General features: G+C 45.0%; 1 protein-coding gene across 2 annotated transcripts in view; it reads left to right on the forward strand.

Moving 5' to 3' along the window:
* LOC105547444 (core histone macro-H2A.2) overlaps positions 1-21,946 on the forward strand; it is a 65,683-nt gene that overhangs the window by 17,176 nt on the left and 26,561 nt on the right. For both annotated transcript variants that reach the window (XM_011991045.1, XM_011991047.1), the window contains 2 exons: positions 5,959-6,189; positions 20,544-20,650. In XM_011991045.1, the coding sequence (XP_011846435.1) occupies positions 6,018-6,189; positions 20,544-20,650 (279 nt within the window). In that variant the 5' untranslated portion in view covers positions 5,959-6,017. The remainder of the gene's footprint in view (positions 1-5,958; positions 6,190-20,543; positions 20,651-21,946) is intronic.

Genomic DNA, 21,946 nt, shown 5'->3' on the forward strand with positions numbered 1-21,946 from the left:
TAATTATAAGACTGTTTACCTTGGTCTTTCTGCTGTGAAAGGACAGGTACATTGCAGATCCAGGGTTTGTCTGGTTTCCTCTATATCCCACATGTGTCTGGGAAGATGGGGCCATCTGAACAGAGCCGCGTGGCCTCCAGGGATTGCCCACACGGTGTCTCTGAGCACACCAAGAGCTGCATCCAGCCATATTTGCTCTCCAAATGTGTAAACTTAGTATATCATAGTCCTTAAGTTTTGCCTAATCAGAGCGAAATTCTTATAGCAGAAAATTTGTTTCCTTCAGGCGAATACTTAAATGTAAACATTAAGTATTCTCCTGAAGGAAACAAATTTTCACCTTGCAGTGGTTCTTTTTAGACAGTAGGCCTACACCGAGACTCCAATTCCCAGGATGTGGATAAAAACCCATTCAAGTTTTTGACTCCTGACTTCCCAAGACGGAATAGAGTTAGAGGAAAGGGTGGCCTGGGAAAGAAGGAAGTTCAGGGTTATAATTTATCATAACTCCAGGCATAATCCAGCACAGGCTTTGGGGAGAGGTGGTCTTTAGAAAGCAGGGTCTTCTCTGGAGTGGCCCCAGAGGCTCAGCACTTCCTGCTGTCAGTGGGCTCTGATAGATGTAACATGTGCAGGGGCCTCACAGCCCTGAGTCCCCAGGAGGGCCTGGGAGATAGGTGCCTGGCTGCTTAAATTCTGCACAAGACCTAAAAAGACGGGTTCGGCAGGCATGGAGAACTCTCCAGTCCTGCTTAAAATACATACGTAAGTCAATCCGTCTCACACTTAGAATTCAGATGGAGCTGCATCCCCTACCCAGGGAGATTTCCTCTAAGGCCCTCACCTAGAGAGAAGTCTGGAAGCCACAGAGAGAAAACCTTGTTGTAAAGTACCTTGTTCGGGATGATTCTTACATTTAGGGACTTTTTTACAATGTGCAGGTGGTATGTTTCTCTACTTCTTCCTACTTTGATTTTCCTTACGTGGCTATTTTATCGTCCTGAGTGTTGGGTTTTGTTTGTTTTTGAGATGGAGTTTCACTGTTTTTGCCCAGACAGGAGTGCAGTGGTGCAGTCTCGGCTCACTGCAAACTCCACCTCCCGGGTTCAAGTGATTCTTTTGCCTCAGCCTCCAGAGTAGCTGGGATTACAGGCGCCTGCCACCACGCCCGGCTAATATTTTGTATTTTTAGCGGAGTCAGGGTTTCATCATGTTGGCCAGGCTCAAACTCGTGACCTCAGGTGATCCACCCACCTTGGCCTCCCAAAGTTTAGGGATTCCAGGCGTGAGCCACCACGCCTGGCCTCTTCATGAGTGTTTTAGGCATCTGTGCCCTGAAGTCACTTGCTTTTTTTCTACTCCTAGTCCTAAGTTCCAATTTTTAGGGCAATTTGTGACTTCTCTTGATGGCTAATAGTGGGAAAGTCCCTAGATGGCTTTATCCTGCACACCTAGTCATTCTCTGGCTGTGTTGTTTGAGGAAAGTGTGTGTGTGTGCACGTGTGTGTCTGTGCACGTGCATGTGTGTGTGTGCACATGCACGGGGGTGTCCCTGCCCTTGTGATGTTTGTACGTCATGCAGCATTCTCTGGTGGAAGCATGGTAGGGAGGGATTAAGACCAGCCAGCACACACCATATTCACAGAGCACATCCACCCTGTGATGGGCTTTTCAGGTGGTTTTCTTGACAACCAGACTTACTAATCATCCTCCAATCCCACTTACCATTAACTGAGAAAAGCACATAATTGGCTTAGGAGAGTCACTAATGCACCTTCATGAGCCTGTGTAGGCTCTTAAGTCTTTAGAACCTACTGCTTACAGAGCCTAAGCTTCTCTACCAAAATCGTTGAAAACTGCCTTTCAGAAAAATCAGGATGTTTAAGAGCAGAACAACTGTAAGGATGTTAGTCACCTCCCCTGTTTTACAGATGAGGCCACTGCGGTCCAAACAAATAACTTATGAAGCTCAAATAACTACAGTCATGCATCACTTAACGAAAGGGGTACATTCTGAGAAATGCATCGTTAGGTGATTTTGTCATTGTGCAAACAGCATAGAGTGGACTTCACAAACCTAGATGGTACAGCCTCCTGCACACCTGGCCTATAATCATATGATCTGTAGCTTCTGGGCTACAAACCTGCTCAACATGTTACCATACTGAATACTGCAGGCAATGGTAACACAATGGTAAGTTTTTGTGTCTAAACTTAGAAAAGGGACAGTAAAATACAGTATAAAACGTAAACAGTAGTACACATGTATAGGGCATTTGCCATGAATAGAGCTTGCAGGACTAGCTCTATACTTGCAGAAGTACTCTGGGTGAGTCAGTGAGTGAGTGAGAGATGAGTGAATGTGAAGGCCCGGGACATTATTGTCCACTAGTGTAGACTTTCTACCGTACATGTAAGCTATACTACATTTAAAAGACAATATTTTCCTTAATAATAAATTAGCCTTATCCAATAATAAATTAACCTTAGCTTACTGCAATTTTTTTACTTTATAAACTTTTTAACCTTTTTAAACTTTTGACTCTTGTAATAACACTTAGCTTAAAACACAAATACACTGTACAGCTACACATATTTTCCTTCTTTATAGTCTTTATAAGCATTTTCCTATTAAAAATTTTTTTTAACTTTTTAAACTTTTGTTAAAAAAAAAAAAATAAGACACATACACATTAGCCTAGGCCTACATAGAGTCAGGGTCATCAATAACACTGTCTTCCAGCTTCATGTCTTGTCCACTGGAAAATCTTTAGGGACCATAACACGCATGGAGCTGTCATCTCCTGTAATAATAATGCCTCCTTCTGGAATACCTCCTGAAGGACCGGTTTGAGGCTGGTTTACAGTTAACCTTGTTTTTAATAAGTAGAAGGAGTACAGCAACATAGTCATTTGTTGTCAAGTATTATATACTATACATAATTATAGGTGCTAGACTTTTACATGACTGGCAGCACAGTAGGTTTGTTTACATCAGTGTCACCACAAACACACGAGTAAGGCATTGTGCTATGCCGTTAGGATGTCACTAGGTTGGCCGGGTGCTGTGGCTCACACTTGTAATCCCACCACTTTGGGAGGCTGAGGAGGATGGATCACTTGAGGTCAGGAATTCGAGACCAGCCTGGCCAACATGGTGAAACCTCGTCTCCACTAAAAATACAAAAATTTACAGGCGTGGTGGTGCACGCCAATAGTCCCAGCTACTTGGGAGGCTGAGGCAGGAGAATCGCTTGAACCCGAGAGACAGAAGTTGCAATGAGCCGAGATCATACCACTGCACTCCAGCCTGGTGACAGAGCAAGATTCCTTCTCAAACAACAACAACAAAAAAGATGTCACTAGGTCATAGGAATTTTTCAGCTCCGTTATGATCTTATGGGACCACCGTCATATGTGCAGTCATTGTGGGGTGCATGACTGTAGTTATGTAGAAGTGGCACTATGCCCAGGACTTCCTGTTCCCCAGTCCTGGGCTCTTTCCACTATAGCAAGAGGACCTCCATTTAGAGCCCCACAACCCAGCTAGCAATGCTGTCTGTTTCCCCTCTTTCATGCTACAGTGCTAACAGCAGGCCCTCCACACGTTTACCTAACACTAGTTGCTTGCTTCCTCAAAGAGAAAACCCCTACAAGTGGATTTATGACAGTGAACAGCCACAGACAGCAGCAGCACAGCAAATGTGGGAGATCTTGTTTCTTCCAGATGAAGAAACAACAACGTGATAAAACAACATGACAACATTGTCTGATCCCTGGGCCTTGTGGTCAGAGAGATAATAGTCTAAGGCACTTCTCTCATCCTTGCTTGTACCTAACTAATGAATAGCTACATCCTTTGGTGGCAAAACGACATATAAAATATAAAATAGGGTAGTAGTAAATACATATGAGCATTTTAAATAATGTATATGAAGTATATACTAAAATGCCCCAAACTTGAATCATTCACCTCAGGGACAGGTGAGTGTTGAGAAAGGGGTTTGTTGCTAATTTCAGAGCTTTAGTATAGTCTCCTTGGTCGTAATGGAGTTATCAGGTGCTTTAGAAAATTGAAATCTGTTCACTCTTTCACCTAGATTAAGTAAATCCCGGTTTTGTATCTATTTCATATTAGCCAAGCATTCATTTAGTACCTTCTTCTGTCATACATTTAGCAACTTCCTTGGACCCTCCTTTCCTTTGCCATCTTGCCTGTTGGTATGATGACGTAACCAGGATCAATGGATAGAACCAACTTAAATTTGTTCCTGACTTTCTCATTTTTCATCTCCAGAGGAAACAGCCCCTGAGAACGCCATTGACCTTGGGGAAGAGAGCTTTGATATATTAACACATTTCCTAGAAAATGTCATTTTCCTTTTCTTTGCTGCTGACTGTTTGTCCCTTGTAATTTGCTTTTACTTACTGAAGATTATATTCCATTTGTCGGTTACAATACTCTGTCAACCAGCAGATCGAGCCCACCCAAGATCTACTACAATTTTCTAGATTGCAGGTGGGCTTACAAATACTCCGTCCAGGAATATGTAATTATTTTATCTTCACACAAAAGATAGCTTCCTTAAGCAACAGTGAATATTTGTCTCTTAATTCCTTGTGCTGAATTCACCTCTTTGTGCTGACTGTGAAGTTTCTCCCCAAAATCAACCTGGATTCCCCATTCCAAGGAACAGAAGCTCAGGCTGCATTATGGCTTTTCATTTGCTATGTTTGCATACCACACATATTCAGTAAAACTGCCTCTTCTGGCCTGTTTCCATTTCTAAGAGTGCTACATTATTGCATGATTTAGAAAAGTGTCTGAGAAATATGCATCAGCTCTCAGTTATGTCTGTCAAACCTGGCTGATATGGTTTGGCTGTGTCCCCACCCAAATCTCATCTTGAATTGTAGCTCCCATAATTCCCACGTGTTGTGGGAGGGACCCGGTGGGAGATGATTGAATCATGGCATGGTTTCCCCTGTACATTCTCGTGGTAGTGAATAAGTCTCACGAGATCTGATGGTTTTATAAGGGGTTTCCCCTCTCACTTGGCTCTCATTCTGTCTCATCTGCTGCCATATAAGACATGCCTTTCACCTTCCACTATGATTGTGAGGCTTCCCCAGCCACGTGGAAGTGTGAGTCCATTAAACCTCTTTTTGTTTATAAATTACCCAGTCTCGGGTATGTCTTTATTAGCAGTGTGAGAACAGACTAACACACTAACCATTATAATGGGCAAAGTCATATAAGCCAAGAGGTATTGTATTAGTTTTCTTATTGTTGCTGGAACAAATTACCCCAAACTTAGTGATTTAAAACAATACAAATTTATTCTCTTATAGTTCAGGGGTCAGAGGTCCAAAATTAGTCTTACTGGGCTAAAGTCAAGGTGTCAGCAGGACTAATTCCTTCTGGTGGCTTTGAGGGGAAAATCCTTTTCCTTCTGTTCTCACATCTCTTACTGCCCACTCTGACCCCCTGCCTCCATTTTCTAAGGAGGCTGGCAGTTACATTAGCCCCACCCAGATAATCCAAGATAACCTTCCCATCTCAAGACCCTTAGCTTAATCCCATCTGCAAAGTCTCTGTCATATAAGGTAACAGTCAGAGATTCTGGGGATGAGGAAATGGACATCTTTGGGGATCATTGTTCAGCTGACCACAGGATTGAGACCTCCCTATTCAGTGACAGTTTTCTGTGGCCTTTCCTCTTGAGGTCGGGCTGCCTTGGTGGGGGACGGATGTTTGTGGGTGAGCTTGTCCATGCCCTTCAGAGACCCCATGCCTGACTCCATGCCTCCTGCACCTGCAGTGGCATCCAGGTTTCAGCTGCCTCCCTGGGGCAGTCAGAGGTGTCACAGTGGTACCCAAGGGCCATGCCACTGTGCCCAAGATGTTTGCCAACTACCCTTCCTCAACTCTGTCTTCTTTCCCTTTTTCCTTTTCAGCATTGTGTTAGTGCCGGGAGGCCACTGTGTCAGCAAGCTGAGAGGGAAACTGAGGCAAGATGTCGGGCCGGAGCGGGAAGAAGAAAATGTCCAAGCTGTCCCGTTCAGCCAGGGCAGGTGTCATCTTTCCAGTGGGGAGGCTGATGCGTTATCTGAAGAAAGGGACGTTCAAGTACCGAATCAGCGTGGGCGCCCCTGTCTACATGGCGGCAGTCATTGAGTACCTGGCAGGTAATGAGGACACGCAAAGGAGACTGCCTGCTCCCAGGTCCCCACCCTCCCGTGGGTCCCCCTCTCAGGCTGGGGAGGGATGCTCCAAACTGCCTTATGGCTGGCTCAAGGCTACTGCGGGTGGTGACAGGGTTGCAACTGGCCTGCTTGGCTAAAATCAACTTCTGCAGACTTTAGGGGAGAGAAAAGTGCATAGGAAGGACAGGTGATCAGCATGGAAGGCAGAGAACCCACAATCAAGTAAGTGGTCCTCCTAGACCAGTCCTGCAAAAGATGCGTCTTACTTTAAGCAAATGCAATATATAAATATCTAAGCTCCTGAAGAAAATAAACTGCAGGGAGAATGGGGGAGTTGATATTCATTTTGTAAAAGGGAGTCTTTTTACATCAAATTGCTCATTAAACATCAGTTTTCCTGGTATATTTAAACTAGGACTCAGTGTCCATAAATAACATTTATCTGATCATCAAAAGCATCTTTCGGGTGCTGCCATGAAGCCGATGTAATGTTCTAATTTTGTTCTCCTTCACTGAGGTGATTCTCATCTAATAGGGGTGCACAGAAAATAGTTTCCCAGATTTGTTGTTAAAGTTCATTTTTTTACTGAAAGATGAGATTGTGCTGTGTGTGTTCTTTATCTTAGTAACTTTCTCTTTAGCTTTTTTGTTGTTGTTCTCTTATGTCATAGTTAAACAGAAACCAAACTTTACAATATCGGGGTGCTTTTCAGAAATATTTACAAATAAAATATATAAATATATATATATACAATAAGTGTGATTTAGTCCCTTGTTGGGTAATAGCCATGAGCAACAATGTCTCTGACTTTGCCCAAGGTTAACAAATTCCCTAGACACCAAGGTTAAGTTCCTCGGGAATTCTGCCAGGTTGAAAAGCAAACCTCCCCAAACAGTCTGACACTGGGGAGGCGAGCCTCACTGCATGAAATCCTCTGGGCTGTGGCAGGGCTGGTCCTCTCTTCTGTCCCCAGGTTCCTCTTTTCTGCTGGTTTTTCCTTTCTAGATGCTCAGTCCTGCCCTGCCCTCTTAGTCCCCATCGCTCACCAACCAACATTGATTGGTGAAAGGTTTTCCTTGATCCATGCATGGAAATGTCCTCCCCCCAGAGCTTCCACCAGGCAGACCTTTGCATCATGAGTCTTCCTCTTATGAAATGAAAGCCTTGCTCCTGAGCTAAAAGTCCTTCCCTCCTTTAGGAGGTTGGGGAAAGCTGGAGGACTCTGAAAAGCAGTGCTTTTCAAAGTGGGATCACCCAGGGATCTTGTTGAGAAGGGCAGGGTGGGCCCTGAGACGCCATTCCTCAAGCTCCCAGGTGATACTGATGCTGCTGGTCCAGGGACCACACGTTGAATAGCAAGATTGTAGCCAGTCTTTTATCTTCAAGCCAAAAGATGTAGGGAATGCTTGTTTAAAATGCAAGTTCCCACCAGGCATGGTAGCTCACACCTATAATCCCAGAACTTTGGGAAGCTGAGGCGGGTGGATCACCTGAGGTCAGGAGTTCGAGACCAGCCTGGCCAATATGGTGATACCCCATCTCTACTAAAAATACAAAAATTAGCCAGGCATGGTGGCAGCTTCTGGGGTTACAGGCCTGTAATCCCAGCTACTTGGGAGGCTGAGGCAGGAGAATCGCTTGAACCCAGGAGTTAGAGGTTGCAGTGAGCTGGGATCACACCATTGCACTCCAGCCTGGGCGACAGAGAGAGACTCCATCTCAAAAAATAAAATAAAATAAAATAAAATGCAAGCTCCTGGATACACTCTCAAAGGGTCTGATTCACTGGATCTGGAGTGAGGCCAAGGAATCTGATAGGAAAACCTCCGAGCTGAGGGAGGGAGAGAGCAGACTCTGAGAAGGGTTTATGAAGCTTTAAAACCTGTTAGGTGTGTCACCCACTGAGACTGGAAGACACTGAGTAACTCAAAGATCCCACAGCTTTCAGATGGGGAAGTAGGACTCCCCCAGGGCCCTCGACCTCGAGCCACGCAGTTTTGCTGTGCTACACTGCCCCAATGTTTGTGTGATGAAAATAGGCAAAAGTCTAATCCAGTGCATATACAAAATTTGGCCTTTGGAATCCCTGGCATCTCTGTTAGTCTTTGGTTCAGATGTGTGAGATAAACGAAGCTTACCTCTCCCTGTTCGTTCATCCATTCAAAGAGCATTTGTTGAGCCTCTCCACGCCAGCGCATGCAGTGAGTCCTTAGGCAGAGTTCCTGCAATAGAATTGGGCCATTTATACGGCGAGTTGAATGTGGAGAGGATGAACACCTGCAAGGGTGCCATTGCCAAAGTCCTCCTGCCCCAGCCAGTCCCAGTGTCCAGACCATCCTGGGCCACATAGAGGAGGAGAAGGTGACATTGATCTCCTGAGGCCCAGGCCTGTCCTCTGTGTCCTTTCCCTCCCTTCTTTGTGCCTTTTCTCTCCTCCAAAGGCAGGCAGGCACGGAGAGAGTGCAGGCTCAGATGTAGGTTCCAATCGGGATGACTCATCCACCAGCTCTGTTACCCTAACATCTCTGAGCTCCAGGTGTTTCCAGAACTAGCTCATTTAACCTCATTCAATGAGCTAATATGTGTAAAACACCTGGCGTATAGGATGCACTCAATAAATGGTAATTCTTCTCCTCCCCCCTCTATTAAGAGCTGATAAGATCATTCAGGACAAAGTATAAATGACTAATTCCATTAAGGTGGTATATTTTCAGGCTGAATTTACATTTTAATGAGACAAGGTGTTGTAATCCAAAGGAATGAATCATATTAGTGGAATTGCAAGCTACTGTTGAGTAAGTGACATGGGGAATTTTTGTCTGTTTTTTGGTTTATTTGTTTGGTTTTTAAAGAGGTATCCATTGATTCTGTTTAGGGAAGGGGAGTCAAAATGTGGAAGCCTCCTGTCACCCTTGAAATGACTTCCACATTCGTGAAACAAATCTAGACTGAGTGCCTCGTTTGAATCAGGTCTTGAAGATACAGCAGAAAACCAGCTAACTTGGTCCTGCCCATTGCTGGACTTAGAGCCCAGTGAGGAGGACAAGAAGGAAATGCCTCACAATAAGATCAGGTGCTGTCGGGCAGGGAATGAGAGGAACTTTGGGAAGTGCGGGTTGGGGGAGGGGCTGCCTAATCTAATGTAAGCATTGTTAAGACCAAAACCAGGTTGTCAACCCTGCATTTCTTGTATCGATTGATTTCAAATCCTGATGCCTGGGTCCCACCCCCAAGAGATGCTGGAGTATTTTCTGTGCATCAGGATTCTTAAAAGTTCCCCCAAATGATTCTGATGAGCAGCCAGGTGGGGAAGGGAGTCAGCCAGATTCAGATGGGGGGTGGTGAACTAGGGGAAGATAGTAAGGGAGGTTGAGAATAATGGAGAAGATTCCAAGTTTAAAAGAGTGTGTGGCCCTTTCTAATGTGCCTGCAGCAGAGCTTGGGAATGGGAGGAGTGAGAGATGAAATGGGGGCAGGGCAGCAGGCGCTAGACTGTGATGGCCCTTGAAGGCCACGTTGAGGGTTCACACGCGCGCGCACACACACACACACACACACACAGCAGAGGAGGCATCGAAGGGAGGTGGCAGCATCTGTAGGGCATCACTCTGGCTTTAGGAGAACAGTTGTCAAGGAGCAAGATCAGATTCCAGGAGACCAGTGGAGTTGTTTTAGTGTCACTTTGTAAAGAACTGACAGTGGCCAGGACCAAGGGTACAGTGGGGATGGTGTGAAGAAATGGAAAATCTGGGAGCTCTCTGGAGGGTGGAGTCAGCTCCGCTCCATAATGGATTGGATCCGCAGGGAGGGGCATCAAGGATGACATGAATCTTGCAGGCGTGGACTAGCTACTTTCTCTCAGGCCACACTCCCATGGGGTGAGAAGTAGAATGAGGTGTGGACTTGGAGACAAGAGGAGCAGGGAATGGGTAAAAGAAGTCTGGCCAGTCGGGCATGGTGGCTCACAACTGTAATCTCAGCACTTTGGGAGACCAAGGTGGGCAGATCACCTAAGGTCGGGAGTTCGAGACCAGCCTGACCAACATAGAGAAGCCTCATCTCTACTAAAAATACAAAATTAGCCAGGCATGGTGGCGCATGCCTGTAACCCCAGCTACTCGTGAGACTGAGGCAGGAGAATCACTTGAACCCAGAAGGCAGAGGTTGTGGTGAGCCAAGATCGTGCCATTACACTCCAGCCTGGGCAACAAGAACAAAACTCCATCTCAAAAAAAAAAAAAGTCTGGCCAAGAGGAAGGAGGAGAGAGAGCAAAGCAGCTAGTGGATGGAGAATGGAGCCTGTAGCTGAAGTAGGGAGCAATGGATGAGAACCAGGCCGCAGCAGGAGGGGCTCAGTTTGGGACCTGTTGAGCTTTGGTGTCTATAAGATGTCCAAGAGGGCTGGGCAGAGTGGCTTATGCCTGTAATCCCAACACTTTGGGAGGCCAAAGTGGGAGGACCGCTTGAGTCCAGGAGTTCCAGACCAGCTTGAGCAAGATGGTGGGCAAGATTTCTCTACAAGAAATTTAAAAATTAACCAGGTGTGTGCCGGGCGCGGTGGCTCACACCTGTAATCCCAGCACTTTGGGAGGTCAAGGCGAGTGGATTACCTGACATCAGAAGATCGAGACTAGCCTGACCAACATGATGACACCCCATCTCTACTAAAAATACAAAAATAAGCTGGGCATGGTGGTGCATGCCTGTAATCCCAGCTACTTGGGAATCTGAGGCAGAAGAATCACTTTAACCCAGAAGGTGGAGGTTGCAGGGTGTGGTGGTATGTTCTGAATAGTCCCAGTTGCTAGGGAAGCTGAGGTGGGAGGATTCTTTGAGCTCAGGAATTCGAGGCAGCAGTGAGCTATGACTGCACCACTGCACTCCTCAGCCTGGGCGACCACGCAAGGCCTTGTCTCTCAAAAAATAAAAATAAAAATAAAAATAAAAAAGATGTCCAGAAGAGCAGAGTGGATAGAAATGCTGGATCCAGCCAGGCCTGAACCTAGTTTCTGGTTCTGCCACGTATCAGCTATGAACCCTCAGGCTCATTGCTTTACCACTCATGATGTTATTGTGAGGATTACATAAAATAATGCATGAAAAGTGGTTAGCACCGCTCAGCACACGTGAGCAACTCCATCCATGTGGCCGTTACTGTTACTGAGTGAAGACCCCCTGGTGTGTCGGCAGCTCAGGAGGGAGCTGTGGGCAGGAGGTTCACATCAGTGTGTTAAGGCAGTGGAAGTGAGCGAGGTCACCCAGAGAGAGCACAGGACCCAGCATGAGCGACACCAGTGTGCACGGTGGGCCAGGGAGAAGGGGAAAGGATGGCAAAGGAGGCTGAGGAAAGCCAGAAGGTAAAGAGGAAAGATGTGAGCATGTGATGCATCAGAGGCCAAGGGAAGGGAGGGAGGGCCAGGAGCCCCTAAGGGTCATGCTGATAAAAACCAGACAAGGACAACAGATCTAGCCACCTCAGGGTCATGATGACCTTGGCAAGGACAGCGTGGGAGGTCAGAACCAAACCACAGTGAGTTGAGAAGCGGGAGGTGTGGACTGGGAGACAAAGGGGGTGGGGAGCTCTTCACACTCAAAGTGGTTATTAGAGCTGCCACCAGATCTTATGAATGAATGAAATGTAAAATGGCACAGCCTATAGTAAAAATAATTTAATTGTACATTTTTAAATAGCTAAAAGAGTATAATTGGATGGTTTGTAACACCAAGGATAAATGCTTGAGAAGGAAACACCATTTTCCATGATGTAATTATTACACATTTAATGCCTGTATCAAAATATCTTTCTACCCCATACATATATACTCCTACTATGTACTCACACAGATTAAAAATAAAAATCTGGGCGAGGTGGCAGGCGCCTGTGGTCCCAGCTACTCGGGAGGCTGAGGCAGGAGAATGGTGTGGACCCGGGACGTGGAGGTTGCGGTCAGCCAAGATTGCACCATTGCACTACAGCCTGGGCAACAGAGCAAGACTCTGTCTCAAAAATAAAATAAAATAAAATAAAATAAAATAAAATAAAATAAAATAAAATAAAATAAAATAAAATAAAATAAAATAAAATAAAATAAAATAAAATAATAAAATAATAAAATAAAATAAAATGTATATTTTTAAAAAAGGGTGCAGCCACTGTGGATAACAGTTTGATGGTTCCTTAAAAAGTTAAACATAGAATTACCAATACAACCACACAATGCCACTCCTAGCTGTATACCCAAGAGAACTGAAAGCAGGGACTTGGCCAGGCGCAGTGGCTCACGCCTGTAATCCCAGCACTTTGGGAGGCCGAGGTGGGCGGATCACCTGAGGTCGGGAGTTTGAGACCAGCCTGACCAACATGGAGAAACCCCGTCTCTACTGAAAATACAAAATTAGCCGGGCGTGGTGTCGCATGCCTGTAATCCAGCTGCTGGGGAGGCTGAGGCAGGAGAATCGCTTGAACCCGGGAGGTGGAGGTTGCGGTGAGCCAAGATTGTGCCACTGCACTCCAGTCTGGGCAACAAGAGTGAAACTCCTTCTAAAAAAAAAAAAAGAAAGAAAGCAGGACACAAACAAATATTTGTGCAACCATGTTCTTAGCAGCATTTTTCACAACAGCTGAAAGGTGGAAGCAACCAAGTGTCGATCAACAGATGAATGGATAAGCAGAATGTGGTATCTTCATATAATGGGCTGTTATTCAGTCACAATATTTCAAAAAGGAATAAAATTCCGATACATGGTACAACCTGGATGAATCTTGAAAACATTATGCATATGAAGGATGGCAGACACAATAGGGCAATATTGTATGGTTCCATTTATATGAGATACTCAGAGGAGGTGATACCTAGAAGACGTGAATTCATAGAGACAGAAAGTAGAAAAGAGGTTACCAGGGGCTGGGGAGAGGGAGGGAGAAATGATGAGTTATTGTTTAATGGGTGCGGAGTTTCCATTTGGGATGATGAAAACGTTCTGGAAATGGATAGCTATGACTGTGCAACATTGTGAATATGCTTAATGCCATTGAATTGTATCCTTTAAAATGGTTACATGGTAGATGTATGTTATGTATGTTTTCCTTTTTTTTTTTTTAATCAAACACCTTGTTCTGAGAAGAGTTGTTGGGCCTCACCAGACTACCAGAGGGATTCCCAGCACCAACAAGGTGTAGACCCCTGCAGGAGGGGGAGAGCTGGAAACACAGAGACAAGGAGCCCAGAGGGGAAGGAGGGCCCCCGGGGTCTCCAGAGCTGGCTGGAGGCCTTGGTCTCAGGTGGGGAGGCACCTCCTCCAGCTCCCAGAAGGAGAAGGACTGCTGGGAACTGATGCAGACACTGCAGTGTGCCCCTAGAGACAGTGCCCCTAGAGACAGTGCCCCCTAGAGACAGTGCCCCCAGACACTTTCTTCCCATACCCAGGCGCAGCCTCTCTAAGTGACCCTCATTACACAACTCTTAAGTGGCGGTATTCCACTCTTTTCTCCCTGCCAGATCTCTGTGGCAAGCAGTACTCTTCACCCCCACATCAACTGGATTCTCCTGCTGATGTTCTGGGGGCCAGCGAACCACCATCAGTGAGCTTCCCCTGGCCAGTCTACCACTCCTGTCAGATTTATGTCTGTGGTTTCTGAAGGCCTTCTGTCCCACACACTGCCTCTGGAAGGCAACCTGGGGCCACAGGCATGGCCAGGAAGAGAAGGCTGGGGACAACAGCCTTCTGTTGTCAAAAAAGGAGGGCACAAATTCTCAGCAACACTGGGCGAGAGACAGCAGCATGCCTCGCCTGATTCTATGGACTGACTGTCTGGCTAGCCCCAGGTTCACAGGTGATCATGATGCTAGAGCCACAGTGTCTCTAGCCCCCACCTGCTGAAGGAGGGTGCACAGTCCCGCAAAGAATGCATACTCAACTGCTCATCTAGAACGCCCCATTGACCTGAACATGCTTGCCTCCCAGAATGGTTATCACGTTCCTACTTCAGTTTCTTCATCTGTGGAATTGTGATAATGTTGGCCCAGTTCACACCTCCAATGTAAGTGAGGAAAAACGGACTGAAAAAACAAGCCCCAAATTCTGCAATAGCATTTTGTCTGTGCTGACAGTACATATAATGTAAATACAAGATGTTGAGGAGGAATTGTTTATAATCATTTTGATGATGAGAAAATGTTCTGTAATATAACACATTTTCAACTGACCAGAATGAGTAGGTCTTAAAATTGGGTTGAATCTCAGGATACCCCATGAAATCATTGTGTAACATAGACACTTGTCATTTACATGTCATTTCCAGATAATTGGGTCTCACCACTTAACATCAAAAATTTTCTTGCCTAATGATTCTCATTTATTACATTTGTGTTTGTGAAAGATTACTTTGACCACCAGCACATGTGGTCATGCAAGTTGTACATGGCACAAGAGCACACATTTAAGGCAATATCATTCAAATCCTAGACTACAAAGATTTTTGTATTTATTATGAGAATTTCCAGCAGATGGTAGTAAAGAGTTTTGTTCTAACAAAATCCAGAAAGTAAAGCATCTTGCTGGGCATGGTGGCTCACCTCTGTAATCCCAGCTACTCGAGAGGCTCCAGCAAGAGAATCACTTGAGCCCAGAAGGTTAAAGCTGCAGTGAGCCTTGATAGCACCACTGCACTCCAGCCGGGGCAACAGAGCAAGACCCTGTCTCTAAATATAAAAAGTGTCTTGAGGCAGGAATGTCTTTTCTTTTTTCAGAGGCAGGGTAGGTCTTTGTTGCCCAGGCTGGAGTGCAGTGGCATGATCACAGCTCACTACAGCCTAGACCTCCTGAGTTCAAGCAATCCTCCCGCCTCAGCCCCCTAAGTAGCTGGGACTACAGGTGCATACCACCAAGCCCGCCTAAGTTTTGTATTTTTTGTAAAGACGGGGTTTCGCCTTGTTGCCCAGGCTGGTCTTGAACTCCTGAGCTCAAGCGATCTGCCCGCCTCTGCCTCCCAAAGTGCTGGGACCACACCCAGCTAGGAGCATCTTTTTGTAATTTGCACAAGGGTACCTATCAGGTCAACAGTGGCCATGCTGGCATGGATCTGGAGAACAACAAAACTATGGATGGGGAAACCATCTAGACACCCAATACAATTATCTGGGTTAGAAGAGAAGGGAGCTTTAACTCAGGCAATGGCAACAAGAAGGCCAAAAGTGTGTGAGATTGATGAGGCTGGATGACCCCATGTGGTGACTGGAAGGAGATCGGGAGTGGGAGAGGGAAGAATAGGGAATGGCTCCCAGGTCTCTGGTAGGAACCATGTGTGGATGGAGCTGCCAGTTCTAAGGGTGATGAGAAATGCAGGTTTGGGGAAATGATTTTGATTTGGGGAATGTGATGTTTGCTTTACCTGTGAAGCCCCCGGGTGAGGCCATCTGGGTGATTATCATGGCAGGGCTGGAGGTGCAGATTCAGTAATACAGGCAGGTGGGTAGAAGCTGGAGCCCTGAGTCCGAAGGGATTTTTCCCAGAAGATTGCCTGGCCCTAGCACAGCAGAAGGCACAGACAGAACCCCAGGGACACCGCCAATCAGTGGGCAAGTGGACAAGGAAGAAAGGGCCTGGGAAGGAGACAGAGTCTTGGTCACTCCACCTCACCTGTCCCAACCCTATAATTAATGTGCTATTTCCCATCTTCTGTGGGCTGGAATATCCACTGTTGGTTTAAATTGTATACAAAATGAAAGGATACAGACTCTTCCAAAATAATGTGTATGAGCTTTACAGTATCCGTTTTAGCTAAAGAAATTATTTTTACTACTAGATACTCAGCTGTATTCCAGATGGTTACTATTGCTAGAAGTGTGACTTCTGAGAAGTGAGGGGTTTGCCATAGAAGTCCCCACCACTTAACAGAATTATGATCTTCCCACAACATTTGTAGTAGAGTAAATTAGTGCTGTATAAATCCAGTTTTCCTATTGATTGCCAATATAAGGATTTGGCAGGATTAATAAAATCCCTAAGATCAATAAAGTCACTTAAGAATGTAGCAAACTTTTATAGTTCATGGGACTATATTTGCCATAATAACATTTGAAACTATGAATGATGATTAATGTTTTTCTTGTTTCACTTGCTTTGAATTTTTTTTTTTTTTTTAGGCAGGGTCTCCTCTGTCACTCAGGCTGGAGTGCAATGGCACTATCACAGCTCACTGCAGCCTTGAACTCCTGAGCTCAAGCGATCCTCCCACCCCAGCCTCCCAAAGTGCTGGGGTTATAGGCATGAGCCCTGTGCCCGGCTAATGATTAATGTTATTACAAACATTTAAATGGTGAAGTCCATGTGTCAAGGATGTCCGGATGTTTTTAAATGGTGAAGTCCATGTGTCAAGGATGTCCGGACTAAACATCTGAAAGAGATAAGAACTATTTGATGTAGATTTTCTGTGATGTGTTATCTTTTTCTAAGTTAAAAAAAAAAAAAAAAAGTCCTACCACTGCTTTTGCACTAGAACGCATAATCAAGGTTTTCTTTCTTATAAATTATTTCAAAAGGGTTTGTTTAAGAGCTCCGTTGCATGGTCCCCAAGCATCGTCTGCATTCCCTGAATTGTGCTGCATGCTGAGTCTCTGGCTTCAGTCTCATCCTATGCTGCATTTTATTCCTGCAGATTTTTTTGTCTGTGAATGTCTGTGCATCTGTCTGTCAAGCTGAAAATAACCTGACCTTCAGGGCTTCCTGAGGACTCCAAATACGTAGTGCTTCCCATAAGCCCTGCCTCTTATGCTGACAGTTAATTTGATGAACTTGGGGAGGGTGCTTAATTTCTCCTTCTAAATGCAGGTAACAGGAGGCAGGAAAGTAATGATCCAGGATGCTAAATTCAATTCAGTTGCTCAGAAGCTTAAAATTGGGAGGCTCATTAATCCCCAAACCCATCTAGAAAAACGGATGAGTGGAGTGCTTCTTCCTCCCATGTGTACCCCAGAAATGAGAGTCCCTTGAGATGAGCAGGGGCAGCACACTTCCCTTCACTGTACACAGTGGGGAGCTGCACATTTTAACCTAGAGCCAGAAGGCCAGCCTGCCGGGAACAGTGGCTCACGCCTGGAAATCCCAGCACTTCGGGAAGCTGAAGTGGGAGGACCACTTGAGCCCAAGAGTTTGAGACCAGCCTGGACAACAAAGTAAAACCCTGCGTCTACAAAAAAAAAATTAAAAATTAGCCTGGCACGGTGGCACAAGCCTGTGGTCCCAGCACTAAGGAGGCTGATGGGGGAGGATCACTTGAGTCTGGGAGGTTAAGGCGGCAGTGAGCCATGATCACATCACTGCACTCCAGCCTGGGTGACACAGGGGAGATCCTGTCTCAAAAAATGAAGTCTATTTGAAAGCTTTATAATTCCATTTTCTTTTCTTTCTTCCTTTTTTTTTTTTTTAAACAGAATCTCACTATGTCACCCAGGCTGCCGTGTGGTGGCCCAGTCTCGGCTCACTGCAGCTTCCACCTCCCAGGTTCAAGTGATTCTCCTGCCTCAGCCTCCCAAGTAGCTGGGATCATAGGCACATACCACCACACCTGGCTAATTTTTGTATTTTTAGTAGAGACGGGATTTCACCATGTTGGCCAGTCTGGTCTCGAACTCCTGACCTCAAGGGATCCACCCGCCTCTGCCTCCGAAATTGCGGGGATTGCAGGCGTCAGCCACCATGCCTGGCAACTCCATTTCCTTTTAATGGGCATTCTTTTGAAGAGAAAGCAAGGATTGGGAAACAGCCTGAAAGCAGCAAGCCTGATTATCTAATACAGCATTAATTTCATTTTTCCAATATAATCCGTCGGTTCACAGACAGCATTAATTTCAAATACCCTATCCCACGTCCCAACAAGCATGCTCACACTTCTCAAATTTTAGTGCCCCAATCTTTGATTCAGAAAACATGGTCACTGCATAAATGAATAGTTGGCAAACACAATATTCATTGCTTAATAATCTGGAAAAGACGTGAGAATGAATTTATGGTGATTTAGCACTTTTCTTTATGGAAATGCCTATGAATATTTAACTGTAATGTTTATTTTATTCTAATTCATTTGTTAATCACATGTGATTAGTTAATACGGCATACTTATGCCAAGTTTTTGTTATTGTCGTAGATTTTATGAATGATAGCAATTTCATGTGCTCTTTTATTTGAAATTAGATTGATTGCAAAGACTCATACAAAGTCGTCTGTTAATTTTAGGGCTTAGTATTTGTGCCATTGTATCAGCATATCCTCCCAGCACATACCCACACGCACACACACACACATGTCTGCCTGCACACTCACACACACACAATACATTCACACACACTCACACATATGCCTGCCTGCACACTCACACACACACAATACATTCACGCACATGCACACGTATGCCTGCCTGCACACTCACACACACAATACATTCACGCACACGCACACGTATGCCTGCCTGCACACTCACACACACAATACATTCAATACATTCACGCACATGCACACGTATGCCTGCCTGCACACTCACACACACAATACATTCACGCACACGCACACACGTACACTTTCCCCCCTCATTATCAGTGAGACAACACATTGACACATGGCCTCTAGGTTTCCAAGGGAAGGAATTTTTCTTTAAAGCCTCATTCATACTTTTGAAGGCAAATTTGATTTAGCGGAACATCCTTCTAAAATTGAAGAAGAAAGAAAAGTAACAAAACAAAACAGAAGAGGAAGGGGGAAAGCATATAGATAGTAGAAACCAATTCTACAGATTTCTTTTTTTACCCCAAAGTTTTAATAGTATGTGAAATAGCTTTAGGAAAATTTCTTCTTATCAATTTTTTCACATTTGCCAAGTGGCATGTTTGTTAAAGTCAGCCAAGCTAAAGTTTTGGGGAGTATGTGGAAGACCCCCTGGGCTCAACATGCTTTCCTACACAGGTCTCGTGGCATTCCCTTTAGGAATTCACTTTTCGGGTTAACCATTTCCTCATCCCACAGTATAAGTCAGTCCTTCAGTCCACTTTTCTTTTAGGACAGGAAAGACCTAGGGCATTGAGCAAAGAGGAAAAGGAGAGTCAACCAGGCGCAGTGGCTCACGCCTGTAATCCCAGCACTTTGGGAGGCCAAGGCGGGTGGATCACCTGAGGTCAGGAGTTCAAGCTCAGCCTGACCAACGTGGTGTGAACCCCTGTCTCTACTAAAAATACAAAAATTAGCCGGGCGTGGTGGTGCGCGCCTATAATCCCAGCTACTCAGGAGGCTGAGGCAGGAGAATCGCTTGAACCCAGGAGGTGGAGGTTGCAATGAGCCGAGATCACACCACTGCACTCCAGCCTGGGCGATAGAACAACTCAACAAAACAGAAAAAAAAAAAAAAAAAAAGGAGAGTCTAAGAGAAGTCCAAGTGGGTACCCAGAACAGACTTTACCTACATCACTATCCTCTCTATCAGAGATGGCCCTGCTCCCCACAGACTGAGAGGAATTTATGTTGTATAGTAGGATTCTGTATTGGTCAGGATTCACTTCTGTAGACAGTGGCTTCAACAAGAGAGCTTATTTCACTCTCATACAAAGGAAGTCTAGAACAGACAGTCTAGATGGGTAGAGACTCAATTTCCTTCTATGCTCTTGCTCTAGCATGCACAACTTCCTCTTCTTGGTCAAAGATGGCTGCTCACATTCCAGCCATTGTGTCCTCAGCCCACCATTAGAAAGGAGAGAAGGGCACAGACCCTTCCTTGATGGACACTTCCCGGAAGGACCAGACAACACAACAGCTTGCCTTCTTTGGCCAAATATTGGCCACAGAACCACACTTATCAAGGGGAATATAGTCTTCCTGCGGTTATGGGCTTGGCAAAAAAAATCAGAAGTCCTGTACCAAGGAAGACGACGAAAAGGGAGAACTGATGCTGAGGGATAACCACGAGGCTTTGCCACAGGATCGGATGACATCTTGCTAAAATAGCTTACTTCTCTGTGACCTTATTTTTTCTTTTTTAAAATGTTTTAATTAAAATTTTTTTTTTTTAGAGACAGGGTCTCACTGTGTGCCCAGGCGGAGGTGCAGTGGCACAATCATAGCCCTCTGCAGCCTTGAACTCCTGGCTGGGCTCAAGCGATCCTCCTGCCTTGGCCTCCTGAGTAGCTGGGAGTAACCTGAGTTCTCTTATGCTTCCTGGATTTCTTTCCAGGCCGAGACATAGAAATCACAAATGAATAAATGTGATCAAACTTGAAGGCCATTTCTAAAGAAAAGCTTCAGCTTGGACCCCATTCTGTGATTGCCTGTTAATGCCTCCTTGTAATTTCAGCGGAAATTCTAGAATTGGCTGGGAATGCCGCGAGGGACAACAAGAAGGCCCGGATAGCCCCGAGACACATCTTGCTGGCAGTTGCCAATGACGAGGAGCTCAACCAGGTATGTCTGAAGCATTGAGGGAAGCCGCAGAATGGGTTTGCCAAACACGCTAATGTGTGGGCCTGGGTGGTGGCCATGAGTCACTCCCGCTGCAGTTCCCAATTACCTTTATACAAAAAAAACTCAGGCCATATAAAAGAACAAATTCTGCTAGCTCTATCATTCAGATTCAAAATAAAATTGCTTCTGGCATAGATCTCATTGTATATTCTAGGTCTTATCAGACCTTTCTTTCCTCTTTAAAGACAAGTTCTGTGTTGCTGAGGAAGGTGTGGCACAAATGTAATTCTCTTCACTTTCTTCACCCAAACTGAGCTGACAATTTTTTCTGATGAAGGCAGAAGACTTTATATTTTAGAACTGACCCTTTATATTCTGAAACTGACCCCAAAGTCAAGTGAATAGCCCCTCTTCACCCACAGTATATGTAAGGTGGTAGTAAATAGTACAAGAATTTTTATTTCTGTTTCTTTTCATTTATCTTTATTTTCTAATCTCATTCTTCTCAAAATATAGTGAAGAAGCCTTTTTTATGGCCAATCCGTCATGGACTGATAATTTCCAAAAATGTAATAAAAATTATTAGAAAAATTAAAAAGCAAACTACAAGCCATAATTTTTTGTTATCAGATTCAACAGATACACAATAACTGTCAGTTTGCTATGAAAGTTTCTAGATGCTTACTATACTTCTCTTGTCACTGATGGGTAACTGCCAGTTCATGGGTGAGCCATGGTCGCAGACCATGTTTGGGGTAGTGTTGGTTTCGAATCTGCAGAATATATTAGTGGAGTAGTACATGTCTGTTCTTTACTGATAAATTAACTTATATTGATTGGGAGGAGCATGGCCAGACGTACTTTACTGATGGAAAGTATGTGCAAGCTTGTGGAGACGACTGGTTCGTCATTAACTGAGTCTAGTCTTTGCAATGACCTTTGAACCTCATTTTCTCAAGCTGCGATCCCCACATGGGAAGCTCTTTATCCTCTGTTGTGTCTGGAATTCCAGAGCCCTGGGCAACATCCCTGGTTTCAACTTCTATATCCCTTCTATTTTGCTTTGCTTTGTTTTGCTTTCTGTACAACATCACAGGATGCCTTGTTTAACCTACAGAGAAATGCTCTACAACTGAAAGTGGGAAAAGCCAATTAAATGGTGTATTATGCAGTTTCTTTAGGAGAGCGGAGGCCACATTTAACAGTTAGAACTGTATTAAATCCAGGCCAGGCGCAGTGGCCCACGCCTGTAATCCTAGCACCTTGGGAGGCTGAGGCAGGTGGATCACCTGAGGT

Source organism: Mandrillus leucophaeus, unplaced genomic scaffold (genome assembly GCF_000951045.1).
Source record: "Mandrillus leucophaeus isolate KB7577 unplaced genomic scaffold, Mleu.le_1.0 Scaffold39, whole genome shotgun sequence".
NCBI lineage: Eukaryota > Metazoa > Chordata > Mammalia > Primates > Cercopithecidae > Mandrillus > Mandrillus leucophaeus.